The following is a 13,457-nucleotide window of genomic DNA, read 5'->3' as shown; positions in this document are numbered from 1 at the left end:
GTTTTACATTACATTATCTGAGATGCAAATAGCATACAATAATTACATGCATTCAAAGTATCAATAGTGCTTCAACATTAGTCCATGCAGAAGCTCTATTTTCTAACATCCGGAGTATAGTCTTACAATCTTTGAACTGCCATTAAATTATATTGCAATATAAATATCTATGTCCATACTATCTTTCTTTTATGGAAACATGGAGATCTATCTTTATAGAAAGATATTACACCTCTCAAAACAGTAAAAAAACTCTTCAGCTTCCTCTCCTAGTAAAAAAGATAAGGAAAAAACCCTCTCAGAAAAATTTAAAGCAACTACAACTATTGCATGTGCAAAGAAAAAGGTGACTATATATATGGAAATAAATAGAATTACATAAGAAGAGTTGCATTAGGCAAAGCTTTTCAATGTTCTGATTTCCCCCTAAAATTCTAATGAAGCTATAGGTCCCTAAATAATGAACAGGACTATTAACAACAAGATTGCTTAATTGTATCTTCAAATCTCCTTAGAAACAGGCTACAGAACCCATGGCACTACATTAAAGACAATGAGAGACAAGACACAAATAAGGTTAAAGAGAAGTGAAGTATTAGCATTACTATACACACACTTGCACCATGTAGAAGCAGCCAAGCAGCACAAAAACCAATTAAAATTAGGTTTGGTCTGCTACTACAATAAAATAGTTGGTTAAGAATAGCGATAGCTTCCAGTCAAAACCAGCAGATTGGTTAAGATTTTAGCAACATAACCAATTATCTGGGTATGAAGGAAAAAAAAAACAAACCCACATTATTTTCTGTTAAATCTCCTATATCTTATCAGCTCCTATTGGGCCACTGTTGTAAGGTAAAATATACACATTCTTGCAGAACACAAATGTTTTAACTAAGCTGGACACTGGTTAGCTGGGGCAGCAAAGAAATTTGTACCACAAATAATTTACCAAGGAAAACTGCAGTAAATTATAGTCATGCTTACAACCAGACTAGTTCCATCATTGAACAAACTTGATTTTCTCTAATGTAATCCTCTTCCAGAAAAGTATAAACATTATTTTCCACAACACACTTTTCTTTCAAACTGGCAATTCTTCAAACTATTAAGTAAATTTTAAATCCTTCCCTCACTCTACAAGCTGAAAAAACGAACAACTTATTTGTATATCCCACTTTCCCCAGATTAACAGAAATAAATGCCTCTGCTGAAGTAGGGCATATGTAACTCAGTACAACTGCATATGGGTAAAAAAAAAAAAAGAGGACTAAAATTTCAAACCCACAGTTTTCATTTATCTCTTTTTATTGTAAAAACTACAGTGTTTCTTTAATAACATTCTTCTATGAGCTAGTTTTACAAGTATCCTAACTTGTAGGAACACAATTCATAACTTGCAAAAATTTAACAAATATAAGTACACATGCAAACTTCCATCTCAATTCATTTTTGGAGAATACTACTAGTCAAATACTCTTGCATGATCAGTAGCAAGGGTAATAAAAGACAATTAGTAATTTCTATTTCTCGTTCCTCTCCACAACAGCATTCATCTTGCAGAATAAGAGTTCAGTACCTATATGTAAGAATTCAGTACTTAAGTTTGTGAAAGGATGTATGGTGGAAAAGGGCAAAAAATGTAGTCAATGTTGCAACTATTCAGAACAGTAATGCAATATTTTCCTGTTCAAATAAGTTCTATTTTTCCATCAGAAAATACCCATAGCCAACCAAGTCTGCAAGCATTAAAAATAAAACAGGTATTAAGAACACAGAAATACCCAGCTGAAGACAGGTTTGGAGGTTTGTTGAGTGCTGCACAATTATGAAGATGCATTTTAGATGCAGGCTACATGGAAAGTCTAAGTGCCACTGTGGTAATATTACACAGTAGTAATATAGGGAATAAGAACAATATATTAAAAATATTCAGCTACGTTACCTTTCAGACTTTAAAGAATTAAAGAACCTAAACAACTTGTTTAATACCTTTTATCCAATTTATCCACCCAGAATACTTCAGTTTCTTTGGCTACTCATTGCTGCACCTGTTTCTAAAACATCTTCAGCTGGCTTAGCCTGTGACTAATGGCAGTCATTTCCAGGGAGTGACTATTTAAAGAAAGATCCTTACTCAGATTCCACAAAACTCTTCAACATATTGAAGAAAAGAGAATAAAATTTTTGAAGTTACATAGGTAGTGTAAGAGTCTGTTCACTGCTTTCAAGTGTGCTGAAGCTATTATGTAAAGCCTGGGTTTTTTCTTAAAAGTCTTTAAGCCTCTTATACTAAAACCTTCATTTTTCTAGCCTCTTTTCAAAAAGTAACATTTAGGATTACTCAAGTGAAAGAGAAAAAGTCTACCTTAAGTTTTACTTGATAGTCTTTTGTATGTCAACAATTCTACTGCTACTTTCCACATGAAACCTTGTTCCATTCTCAGAAGTTGAACAAGAGGTACCTCAAGAGGTCTTCAGTTCCAAGACACAACGCAGGAGTCTCACAATGCTTCTCAAGAAAATATTGGTGTTTCCATCAAATCACCAGGTTACAGTATCAACTTTATGTGCCAGTGAAATTCTAATTAATTAAATGTTTATGATCAATGTTTTTCCCTAAGCCTAAGAAGATAATTGAAGAGAAATTCTGAAATACCTGATTTAAAGGATAAACTATATCTTCCAGTACCACTATATGACAAACCAGCCCAATGTAATATTTATTTTCACAGAAATACTGTTCATTACCCTGCTAGAAGAGGAATAACCAGTTAAAGCATTCACACTGGCCTTACTAAGCAACTGATGTGCCCACGTACTAGACTGGAATGTTGTTTCAGTGGACACAAAAGCTGTTTGAAGAGAAACTGCCAGAAAAAAAAGGAAAGATGGTGCAGTTCCTTAGGAGCTCTTTTGTAAACCCAAGTCCCATCTGCACATCACATTTAAGTATTGGAGTGGCTTGTGTTTTTTTCCCCAGGTTCAATTCTGAGCAAACATAGTAAGAATATCCTTCCTATGCTACAACAGCAGATAGCAAAGTTCTGGAATTGCATCTGGATTTGTCTAGAATCAAGTACTGTGGAAGGAAAATTACCATTTCCTTTTGGGTTTTTGTTTGCTTTAAAATATATATATATATTTAGACAGATAGATAAATATTAATATTTATATGAAGATTTTAAAAACCACTTTGTTTCCTCAAAACTCCAACCGAGTAAATATAACACACATAACTAGAGAAACTTGATGAGGCCAGCTTAAATACCACGGATCATTTTTATTCCACATAATAAATGCTATGTTTAATATTTATTGTAAGACCATAACTAGGATTTCATTACACCATTTCAAATGTTCAAATAAGCGCTGTCGCATAGCCAGTTACTCCAGTGACAAAAAGGAATATTTTAGTGTAAAAAAGAGTAAATATAATTTTCCTGAATTGAAATCATTGCTACTTGAGCCACAAATGAAAAGATTTCACTAATTTAAAGTTGACCTACCACCACTTGACCCACCACCATTGCTCTCTGGATGCTACCAATGCCACATACAGCACCAATGAAAAAGTCTGTCATAGCAGGAGATACACCTATCTCTCTCATATATATCATTATGCTGTCACCAAAAGAGTATTTGTCTTACAATACAGAATGTAACAAAAGCAACTTATTCGCTTCACTTGCATCTAAAAACCTAAATCACCCTATGCTGGCAAGTGTACATATAAATATGTACCTTTTTATGTACCATGTATGCAATAGAAGATGATTTTTTTTTTTAATAAAATGAAATATATTTACCTTATCCAACATTTTGGTTTGCATCAGGCAGAGTAAAATGAAATCAGAGTATTAGCTCAACAGCCAAAAAGCTACTAGCAAGAAAAAACTGAATTAGAGTAGACAGGCATCTAATATGCATACTAATACTTTCTGGAACTTCATGTTAAATTATTCCAGGGAACGTACTTGGCAGGAGCCTTGGCAGTCCAATTCTAAAATGGTTCAAGAATATCAGAACATATTGAAGAGTGACCTTGCAGGTTTCAACCTGTGTATCCAGTACTGTATGTCATCAAGTGACACAATCTTTTGTACTACTTGATTTTTAGGAATGTAAAAACTGCACTAGTAATCTGTGAGTAAAGGAATGAATCCAAGATTTAATGTCTTTTAAATTGTCCAACATTGCAGGAAAATAGGCATGAAATTCTGCAAAGAAGACAAAGACACCACACGGTTACCCAAATCATGTTCTATGTGAAAAGGTATGTGGATTGTCATTGTAAAGTTCTGGAAGAGCACCTCTGAATGAATCTGCATTTAGAAAATGGAAATGACTCAAAGTTGAATTATTGTCTCCATTTTTGTCTCTGTTACAGGCAGCAAGGTATTGGTACAAATCAAACTAATTTTCAAACAGTACTGCAGTCTTACTACTTATGTCTAAGTATTTTGCTATCTCCCTTGATGCCCATCTAGCAGGACAACCTTCTAAAAAACTGAAGTGGAAATTTATAAAATTATTGCTGTGTTTTAAAAAATGCATTTATATTTATTGAAGCACAAAGATTAAGAAGCATATATATTTTATTTCTAAGTTTAGTGATGTAATTTGAAGTAACATTCATTTAATACCACAGCAACGTCCATCTTTAATGAGCAGAGCAGTAAAATAAGTTAAAAGCTGAAAATACATTTTTCATTACAAATTCCTGAATTCAGAAATGGTGGGATAACATGGACTCATTAAAAAAAAAAAGTCTCAATCCCTTATTATTTCTCCCAGGAAAAGAAGTTAAACCAACCTAAGTGTCACAGCATTAACAAAAAGATTAACTTAACACTCTTCCACTTAAATGCTCATAAAAGATATTGGAAAGTCTCTTCCACCATTTTAAATTTATTTAAAATTTGGAATTAATTAAATTTAAAATTAAATTAATTGAAAAATTTGAAATCTTAGAAGAATGTATTCCATATTTGTATTTAAGAAAACACAAAGTGGACTATTTTAAATAAGATTTAGCGTTTGCAATCTACTGTTGAGAGGATAGCTGAAAACAGGAAGGAAAAAAATTATCACAGTGGATCAGGTTGCTCTGCCACAAACTGAAACATTTTTTTTTTCAGATCTGAAAAGAACATGAAAAAACAAATTACTCCCTACTACATTATTTATTACTAGCTGAAACCTTGCATCAGATACACTTGGATCTGAATTTTGCTGAAATCAAATCCCATTTCCCAAATCCCATTTAGAAGGATTGTCTTAAACGATGAGGAATACTATGTTATAAGGGCACTTAAGAGGGAAAAGGGAGAGGATCACAGATAAAAGCTCAGCTAGAACACCAAATCTTAGAAAAGAAGATAACATATCATCTAAATATCTGCATTAAGTTTGTGGTAATAAGCAGAAAACATCACACACCTCACTCTATCACCTCCAACTGGCATTAACACCCAACTGTCACCAAGTCTCCACTTGTCTACCTATCAATATACAGGCCTTCTTAACACATAAAAAAAATAAAAAATTGAAAGTTTTATTTCGACTCCCTTCAGTTTCCTTGTCGAAGAGTGATGACATTTCTCCCCAAATTATCATTTCCTATGTTTTAATTTGGAATAAAAGTAGCACAATTGCTTACATCTTCCACCCACTGGTAAAAGTACCTATTGTCAAAATGTATTACAGGCATATAGAGATTGTCACCTTTATAGGATAGAAATCTAATATTTATCAATATCTTTCTACAGGAAATTATAATACCATCTATTTCTCTAATTTAAGTAGAAAGAGACACAATTGTTATTAATGGTATTCTTTCCAAATACTGAATAAGAACTTGAAGGAGGAAGGAAAGCAAAGCTTATATTGGCCTCCTTAAAAATGAGGGTTTCCATCTCATGCAATCTCTTCTTTAAGAACTCTCCATTTTTTGAAATCAATGTTCATATTTAAAATTAAATTTTATTCAAGCACATCAATTAAATCTTTTCACTCAACATCAATGAAAATATGGACTTCAAACTTATAAGGAAGTCTGGTGTTCTATGAAGCAAGCAAGCACAAAAAACCTTCTATAGCAATTTCACCTGTAGAGAGTTTACAAAATGTTTAGCCTAGTGATTGTAAACTACTAACTTGGCAAAGGGATGGGGAAGGATGTGTGTTCACATGCAGTTTAAACCAATCCTAATCTTGGTGCACTTCTGCTTTTGCAGCCCTTCTTCCTCTGTCAGGCATCAGTCAGGAAAGGAACAGTCTGCAAGTGAAGAGTATATGTATCTGGTTGTTCTTAATTTCAGCTTAGTTCCATATACTCTGGCACCACACAAATGGACTGCTAGCATGGAAGACATCAAGAATAAACAGCCAAGAGTAGAAGAAGAAAACTGTGTTCTTCCATGACCGTACAACCTTAATTTGACAAACTACTTATGAAACAAAATCCTTTGCTACAGGTTGTTGAGGGACAAACCAACAGGTTAAGAACAGTAACCAACAGCAAGAACAGCAAACCCCTCTGTCCAAGGAGAGTGTTACTCACATTAGTCCAGCCTGGGTGATCTGTTCTGGAACAAGGCTCTACAGATGTCTGCATTCACACTTAGCTTAAGTGACAACTGATGAATGCTGTCTCTAGTTACTCCTTAAGGGGATCTGCATAAGTCACAATCAAAGACTACTTAATCTGGGAGTTCTGGATGCTAAAAAGTCTTTTCTTTGGTGTACTGACTACCATCTTCACTCTACAGCAAATACAGGCTCAAAGAAAACAGCAATGGGAGCAATTAACTCCATGTTAACTGGAGTGATGCCTTCTCCTACTGCTTTTGCTCACAGTAAGGAAAATGCCTTTTTGTAGTTCAGCACAATTTTCTTCATAGTGAAGACAGGTTCAGGAACCCCCAAAATAGTACTCCATATTCAGCTAATTAATAGATACTCAGGAAGTCACTGTCACACAGTGGTCACACATAAAGCAGCTGGCTCATCTCAGCCCTAGTTTTCTACAGGTAACGCAGCAACACCCTCCACCACCCTGCTCTGACATTCTCACAACTGGCTTTCAGAGCTTGCTTACAAACACTTCTTGCTAAACAGGTCATGACTGCTTTATAGTCTGCCAAGAAAAAAAAAAAAAAAAGTTTATTGAATTTCTCCCCTGGTTCGAACTAATCTTCAGAAAGAAAATAGATGTATTGTCAAGTATTGAATATCAAACTGGTCTTTTCCTCACTTGAATTCCCTGAAATATCCCCTCATCTGGTTACCCCACATTAACAGAAAAAAAGAACAAAAAACTCAACTATCCAGATTTATGACTTTCCATCAAAACCTTTTAAAATAATTATTGTAACACATATTAAATCACTAACATTCAGTTTATGCTAGGGCTGAACAATTTTTCTTAGTTCCCTGGTGGCCTTTTGAAGTCTTCTAGAAGTCTTTAAAAATCCATTCTATGCACATATCCAAGCAAATATCCAGGGAGTGATAACAAACACAGTAAGTGGACAACACTAAGTGCTAAGTGGAAAAGGCAAAAAGTAGTATTTTTTACCAAAGCACATCAATTAAAAAGCAAGCAGCCACAATATCTGACTTCCCAATATTCCTCAACTGTGACCTGAATCACATTTAAGGCAGAAACACTTCAAGATCCATGGTTTTCAGCTTTCTACATTTCAGTAAAAACAGCTGAAGGGACGATTAAGTAGAAATGCAGAGAATCCAACTGTTGCATTTCACAACAGGTAGTGAACAGAAAGTGGGTTAACTACTTTCAAATAAGTATGAACTAAAAATTAATGAAGCATTTGGATGGCTGTGTATCACATTAGGGTGCTAAGTAAAGTTAAGCTCTAGGTTTTTCTGTAATTTTTTTGACCTTTTTCAATGAGGATACCTCAAACTCCCTTTTATTCTTCAGCCTATTATAAAGCATATGTTTCTAAGGAAAATGTGTCTATCTGTAGGATTTAAACAAAAAATTTGAAACCAGTTTGTGACAACAGTATCATTTCCACCTTTCTCAAAGTTAGTGCTATTTTTTAGCATTATTTTTTTTCTCAAAGTTAGCACTACTTTACTCAATCAGCAAAGCATTCAGATTAAGTATTTGATAGTGATTCTATCTCAAAACCTTTGCATTTTTTTCCAAAGGGCTTTTCAACTACAGTGCTGAATTTCCTTGAAAACAGACATGCAATGTGTACCACAGCATGATTCTGCTCTACATGTATACAGTTCTTGTTTCAGATTACAAAGTGAACTGAATAACCACCTCAACGTGTTCCAGTGAAGATATGCACATTCATTATTCTGCCTACTAACATTTCTCTTAGACAGTACGCTCATACAATAGTTATGCTGCCGTGAAAGCATTGATCCAAAAATCCTTCACCAACTTTGAAGATAATAATACAGGGAACTTAACTGTACTAATGCTCACAGTTTATTACAACTTCGGTCTTCTCAGTTTAAGACAGCCTTTTTTTCCACTATGTGGTCTAATTAACTTTGAGCCCTTATCAACCAATACAACTATTCAACAGCCACATACTACCCATGCAGATTTGAGTTCAAGACTTCCATGCTGTTTAGCCACTGTAAAATGTACAGACTAGCATTTAAAAAGTGCAAATAAACAATTTCAAAATAACATAGATTATTCCAACATGACTTGTAATTGCTTGGTGCAAGTGGTGTTTGCTTTCCTTTCTACATAATTATGCAAGCATGAGGAAGTCAATAACTGCCTATGATCACTTGTTCAAACTGGAACATCAGGAAAGATTTTAAGAAAATAATTTTTCACAATGTAGAAACAAGTTAAATGGGAAAACCACCTCTTAAGACTTACCTGTTCTCCTGCCTCCATCACAAAAACTATTCTAATGGTAACTCCTCCTTTAGAAATCTCCATTTCTGCTGCAAATTCAAATAGTTAACCAGAAAGTGAAAGGTCACTACATTCCATTACTGGTTTCCAGCCTGCATAAGACAAATGGGATTTTCTACTGACTTGTACTCAAAGTTGGAAATTAGTGGCTGAAAAGTTTACTAGATATTTTGCTTTTGTTTTCAGCCATAGTGGCAGAGAATATGAGCAATTGTCTGGCACACGTTAAGGGAAAGCAGCTACAGCATCAGTGTACACCAGTGATCTCTCTAGGTAGCTGGAGAGGTCACTAGGACAGACTACTGAAACAAAAATGTAAATTCAGGGTGAATTAAAAGCAAAACGAAACAAAAATCTACCATAAACCATAGGCATGGCTTTCTTAATTTGTTAGTGTGGCAACTTTGAGCAAGCATCCAGGAACACCTAGGATTACCAACAAGAAGTATCAACAACCATTAAATAGTTTGTACTTTACAGAATGAAAAACATTGACATGCAAATAGTATCAAAACATTTAAACAATCATTTCAGATCTCTTAATTCACAGACCATTGCTCTAGCTTCTGGGACATCTATTCTTTTGATCCCCACTCAGTAGTGAACTTTTTAACTACGGTGGGTATATTACCTTCATTCACATATTTATATATCAAACAAATGCCATGATACATATTAAAAATCTAACGAGCATTTGCAGAAGTTCTTAGTACAAATCACTGGTAAAACGAGGCTTGTGTTTATTCCTCTCTTTAAGCAGACACTTTGCTTTCATGGGGTTTACTTCCTGATTTTGGAGCTAAAAAAAAGCACTCTATAAGAACGCTTTTACACATATTGCTACCTACTTAGTAAGTAGTAATTTCATGGCATGCAATTAGTTTTTAAATCATCAGACAGATTCCACATTCTTCTGACACATACTTAATGCAAAAAAGGCCTTACACAAAAGGTGCTAAATTAAACAACAAAAAAACTTCACAACATGCAAGCAATCCTAATCATTTATCTACACAACTGTATTATTTATCAGAGGTCAATCAAGACAGGAAAAAGCTTGATTTAGTAGAATATCACAATAACAAGCATAATTCTGTTAAGACTTGAACACTTCTCATGAGGCATATTTCAAGTCTCTTTTTAAGTGGTCTTTGCAGTCCATGGGAAGACTACTTAATAGGCTAAAGTTACTGGCTTATAAAAGGGACTTTATTTCCTTGGATTAAGTTGGGTTATTACAAGAAGAACAATTATACCAACAGCTTTGGTAATCTCTTAGCAGGCAGCATACCTCGCTTGTGTCAAAGTGTTGCGAAATGAAAAAAAAAACATGACTGAATTACAGTTTTGTGTCAATACAATTCTTGGTGCTGTTCCTAAATATACTTCACTGTGTTTTACAAAGAAAGATCAACGTTTTATCCCTACCACACAGGTGGGAGAAAAGAGGCAGTAAAGCTAAATGAGTTGTTCAAGTTCACATAAAGAGACAAAGATACCAATAAGGAATCCAGTTCTAAGGCTCTGTACACCAGAATCCACAATGCTCTGCACTTGAAAGAATGACCAAGGAATAAATCAAAACACAGGCCTCAATCATGCAGTCAGAAGCAAGTCTGCAGTCAGCAGACTCAAAGCAAGACTAGGTCTTAAAGCATTAAATCCTCTATATGCTTAAGTGTCCTTGAGGCACACTCTTTGGTTAACTTAAAAAATAAAGGCACAGAAATATACTCATATTTAAACAGTATCTTGATCTAGTACAGTCAATGTTACCTTGAAGTGATACAAACATCAAATAATTCTCTTAAGCATTCTCCCTTACTGCCTCTTATTGGACTAGCTTGTACCCTTGTAAACTTAACTAATAAATTACAAATTTAAGTCAGCCAGGACTGATGCACTGTATCAGTCCTATAATCTTGGTTAGGTTGTTGAATCTCAGAAATTTCTTTGGAACCACAATTCTGTTAAAAGTTTCCCTGTAATAGCTAAAGCTTCAAAGTAATGACTTACAGATTAACCTCCCTTAACACTACAGCACACAGTAAATAAAATACTGGAGTTATCTCAAGCACATGTTTATACACACACAAATTGCAAAAATTACAGACTTAACACCTGAACCCTCGACAGAATTTATCCCAACTTCAAAAATAAACACACAATAGTAGGACAAACCTTACTGAAGAATAAGTAAGCTATGAGAGTTTTTAAAAAAATATGGGTCTATTAACAGGTTTTTGTGTTTGTTACTCCATATTTAATCATCTGCTATACATTCAATTCAGCCTGAAGTGGATCTATATCACTATTTCACAGAACACTTTGCATTCTACTTGTGATCTGACCTCCTCATGCTCCCAAACTGTCTATCTACATATTAATACAGCTCCAAAAACCACAGTATCTGAACCTAATCTCTATGGTAACTGTAAGATTTGTTTACATTGAAAAAGAATATTAGAAATGTATGTAAATTTAACTGCCATTTAAATAAGTGTTTTTTCCTTCTGGGGAAAAAAGCTCCCTATACTGCCTCCTATTTATCTTACTTCCATCTCCTGTATCCCCACCAGGCAATGAGCCACATTTGGAAAGCTCCCTATCATACAACTTCAACAGCCTGTTGTAAATTCGTAAATAGTTTACTTTTAATAAGACAGATGTGTGCAGCATTTTAGATCTTAGCACTTGCTAAAGAAAAATCATAGGACAATTAAAACATGATTTTTAAAATATACTGTCATAAAGTCACCAAAGTAAAAAAAAAAAGCTAAACCTTTAACAGCTGGACATAAAAACTTTGCTGCTCGGCAACTCAGATCAATCTAGAAATTAAAAGAGTCTATTTCATTTCCCATTTCCAGCAGTGAATATAGTACTGGGTACACGTTTTACATAATACTCATTCACAGACAGTAGGCAAAAACTCTGATAGTGGAAGAACACACATACGGACTGCTCTTTTTTATTAACAAAAAACCAAAGAACTGATGCATCACAGGTTTGTAACAATTGTTTCTTATAAGATTTACAGTATTTTGAAATGAGATTTACTGCTACCCAGCAGGACCGGGAGCTGAATTAAATGGGGGTGATGGTAACCTAAGTGGCAGTTTGAGCGCGACGTATCAGCAAAACGGTAAAAAAAAACAACACCCTAACAAATGCAGCTGTTAAAAACTACTTTTATATACACAGGTCTTGGCCACGCACAGAAGAAATCATACTATTCCACCGATGGGATCTTTTTTTCTATAAAGCTTGCATAATATACCAAACATAAATAGTCTAGAAAGGTCTAAGAGGAGGAAAATGCATGAGAGTGAGGCACATGAATACTACACAGCACCGAGAGGAAAATTAGAACCTGTTTGAAAATCTTTCCGCACCTTTACAGCAATCATTTCACTGCAGAGAATCTCTTACATGCACCCTCCCCGATCACATCAAGATTATTCATTCAACAAAACTCCTATTGACGAATAGAAAGTAAGTAAATCTAGCCTCTATTCAAGTAAACAATGTTGTAGAGCCAGCACTTCCCCCACAACGTTACTTTCTCGAGCAGGGTGACTGTGCCCTGCTCCTCCATGAAGCAAGCTCAGCCCAGGCAGCCATGTCCTTATTCTCCTACAAACAATGTTTCTGAAGGAGAACAGCCCCTGCTCGGGGAACTTACAGCTTCCCCCAGCATAACGCGGCGGAGCAAAGCCCGCCCCACAACCAGCAAACGAGCCAAGGCACCGAAACACGGCAGTGGGGGCGAAGCTGCCCGCAGTCTGGATCTGCACCAGCACCGAGCCTCGCACCGGGGTCGGGACAGATAAGACTGACAGATAGGACAGCATTTCTCCATGCAACCCTCCCTCCTTTCCCCTCCCAGGCATACGAGCGAGTGTTTTACCTTCATGATGAGCTCAGGCTGCGGTAAAAGCCTCGATCGTGGCTGAGCGGCCGAGGCTGGACCTGGAATTTAAAACAAAGCGCTAAGGCACCGCACCAGCCGTTCGCACCGGGCGGGGGGAGGGGAGCCAAGGATCGGGTGGGGGCGCCGGGCTCCTCCCGAAACTACCCCTTTCCTTCCTCGGATCCCCCCTGCTCCCGCCGCTAACCCCCTTCCCTCTCTCCTCGGCCGCTGTTTCCCCCCCCGGCTCCCACACGCCGCGGCTTCCCCTACACTCGCTGCCATTGACGCCATTTCTGTCAGAGGAGGAGAAACTTGCCACAACAACAACCCACCCCCGGCTGCCGCGGGAGGGGGGAGGCGCCCCGGCCGCCTCCCCGGGGCGCTGCGCCCCTTCCCCGGGCACCGAGCGGCGGGAAGGCACCCGCGGGGGTCCCAGCGCAGAGAACACCCCCCTCCTCGCTTTACCGCGGGGAGCGGGAGAGAGGATAGGAGGGAGAGAGGCTCTTCCTCCATTGTACGAGGAAGAGTGCCCGTGTGCGCGGCGGGGGAGCGGGGTGTCGGGAGCAGTCCCCCCCACACCCGACACACACACACACACACACACACACGCTTTTGTAGGGG

At 36.7% G+C, this 13,457-nt stretch overlaps 1 protein-coding gene across 6 annotated transcripts in view; it reads right to left on the bottom strand.

Moving 5' to 3' along the window:
• ARID4B (AT-rich interaction domain 4B) overlaps positions 1 to 13,457 on the bottom strand; it is an 88,182-nt gene that overhangs the window by 73,804 nt on the left and 921 nt on the right. For 4 of the 6 annotated variants that reach the window (XM_086877771.1, XM_086877775.1, XM_086877773.1 and 1 more), the window contains exon 2: positions 12,834 to 12,895. In XM_086877771.1, the coding sequence (XP_086733897.1) occupies positions 12,834 to 12,839 (6 nt within the window). In that variant the 5' untranslated portion in view covers positions 12,840 to 12,895. Of the gene's footprint in view, positions 1 to 12,833; positions 12,896 to 13,106; positions 13,167 to 13,457 lie in introns of those variants that run through there. The other 2 variants (XM_086877772.1, XM_086877776.1) reach the window with 1 other exon arrangement.

The sequence above is a fragment of the Cyanistes caeruleus genome, chromosome 2, assembly GCF_971803275.1.
Source record: "Cyanistes caeruleus chromosome 2, bCyaCae1.hap1.1, whole genome shotgun sequence".
Lineage (NCBI taxonomy): Eukaryota > Metazoa > Chordata > Aves > Passeriformes > Paridae > Cyanistes > Cyanistes caeruleus.
The sequence above is the reverse complement of the archived record's forward strand: the minus strand, read 5'-3'. Positions and strand labels throughout refer to the sequence as shown.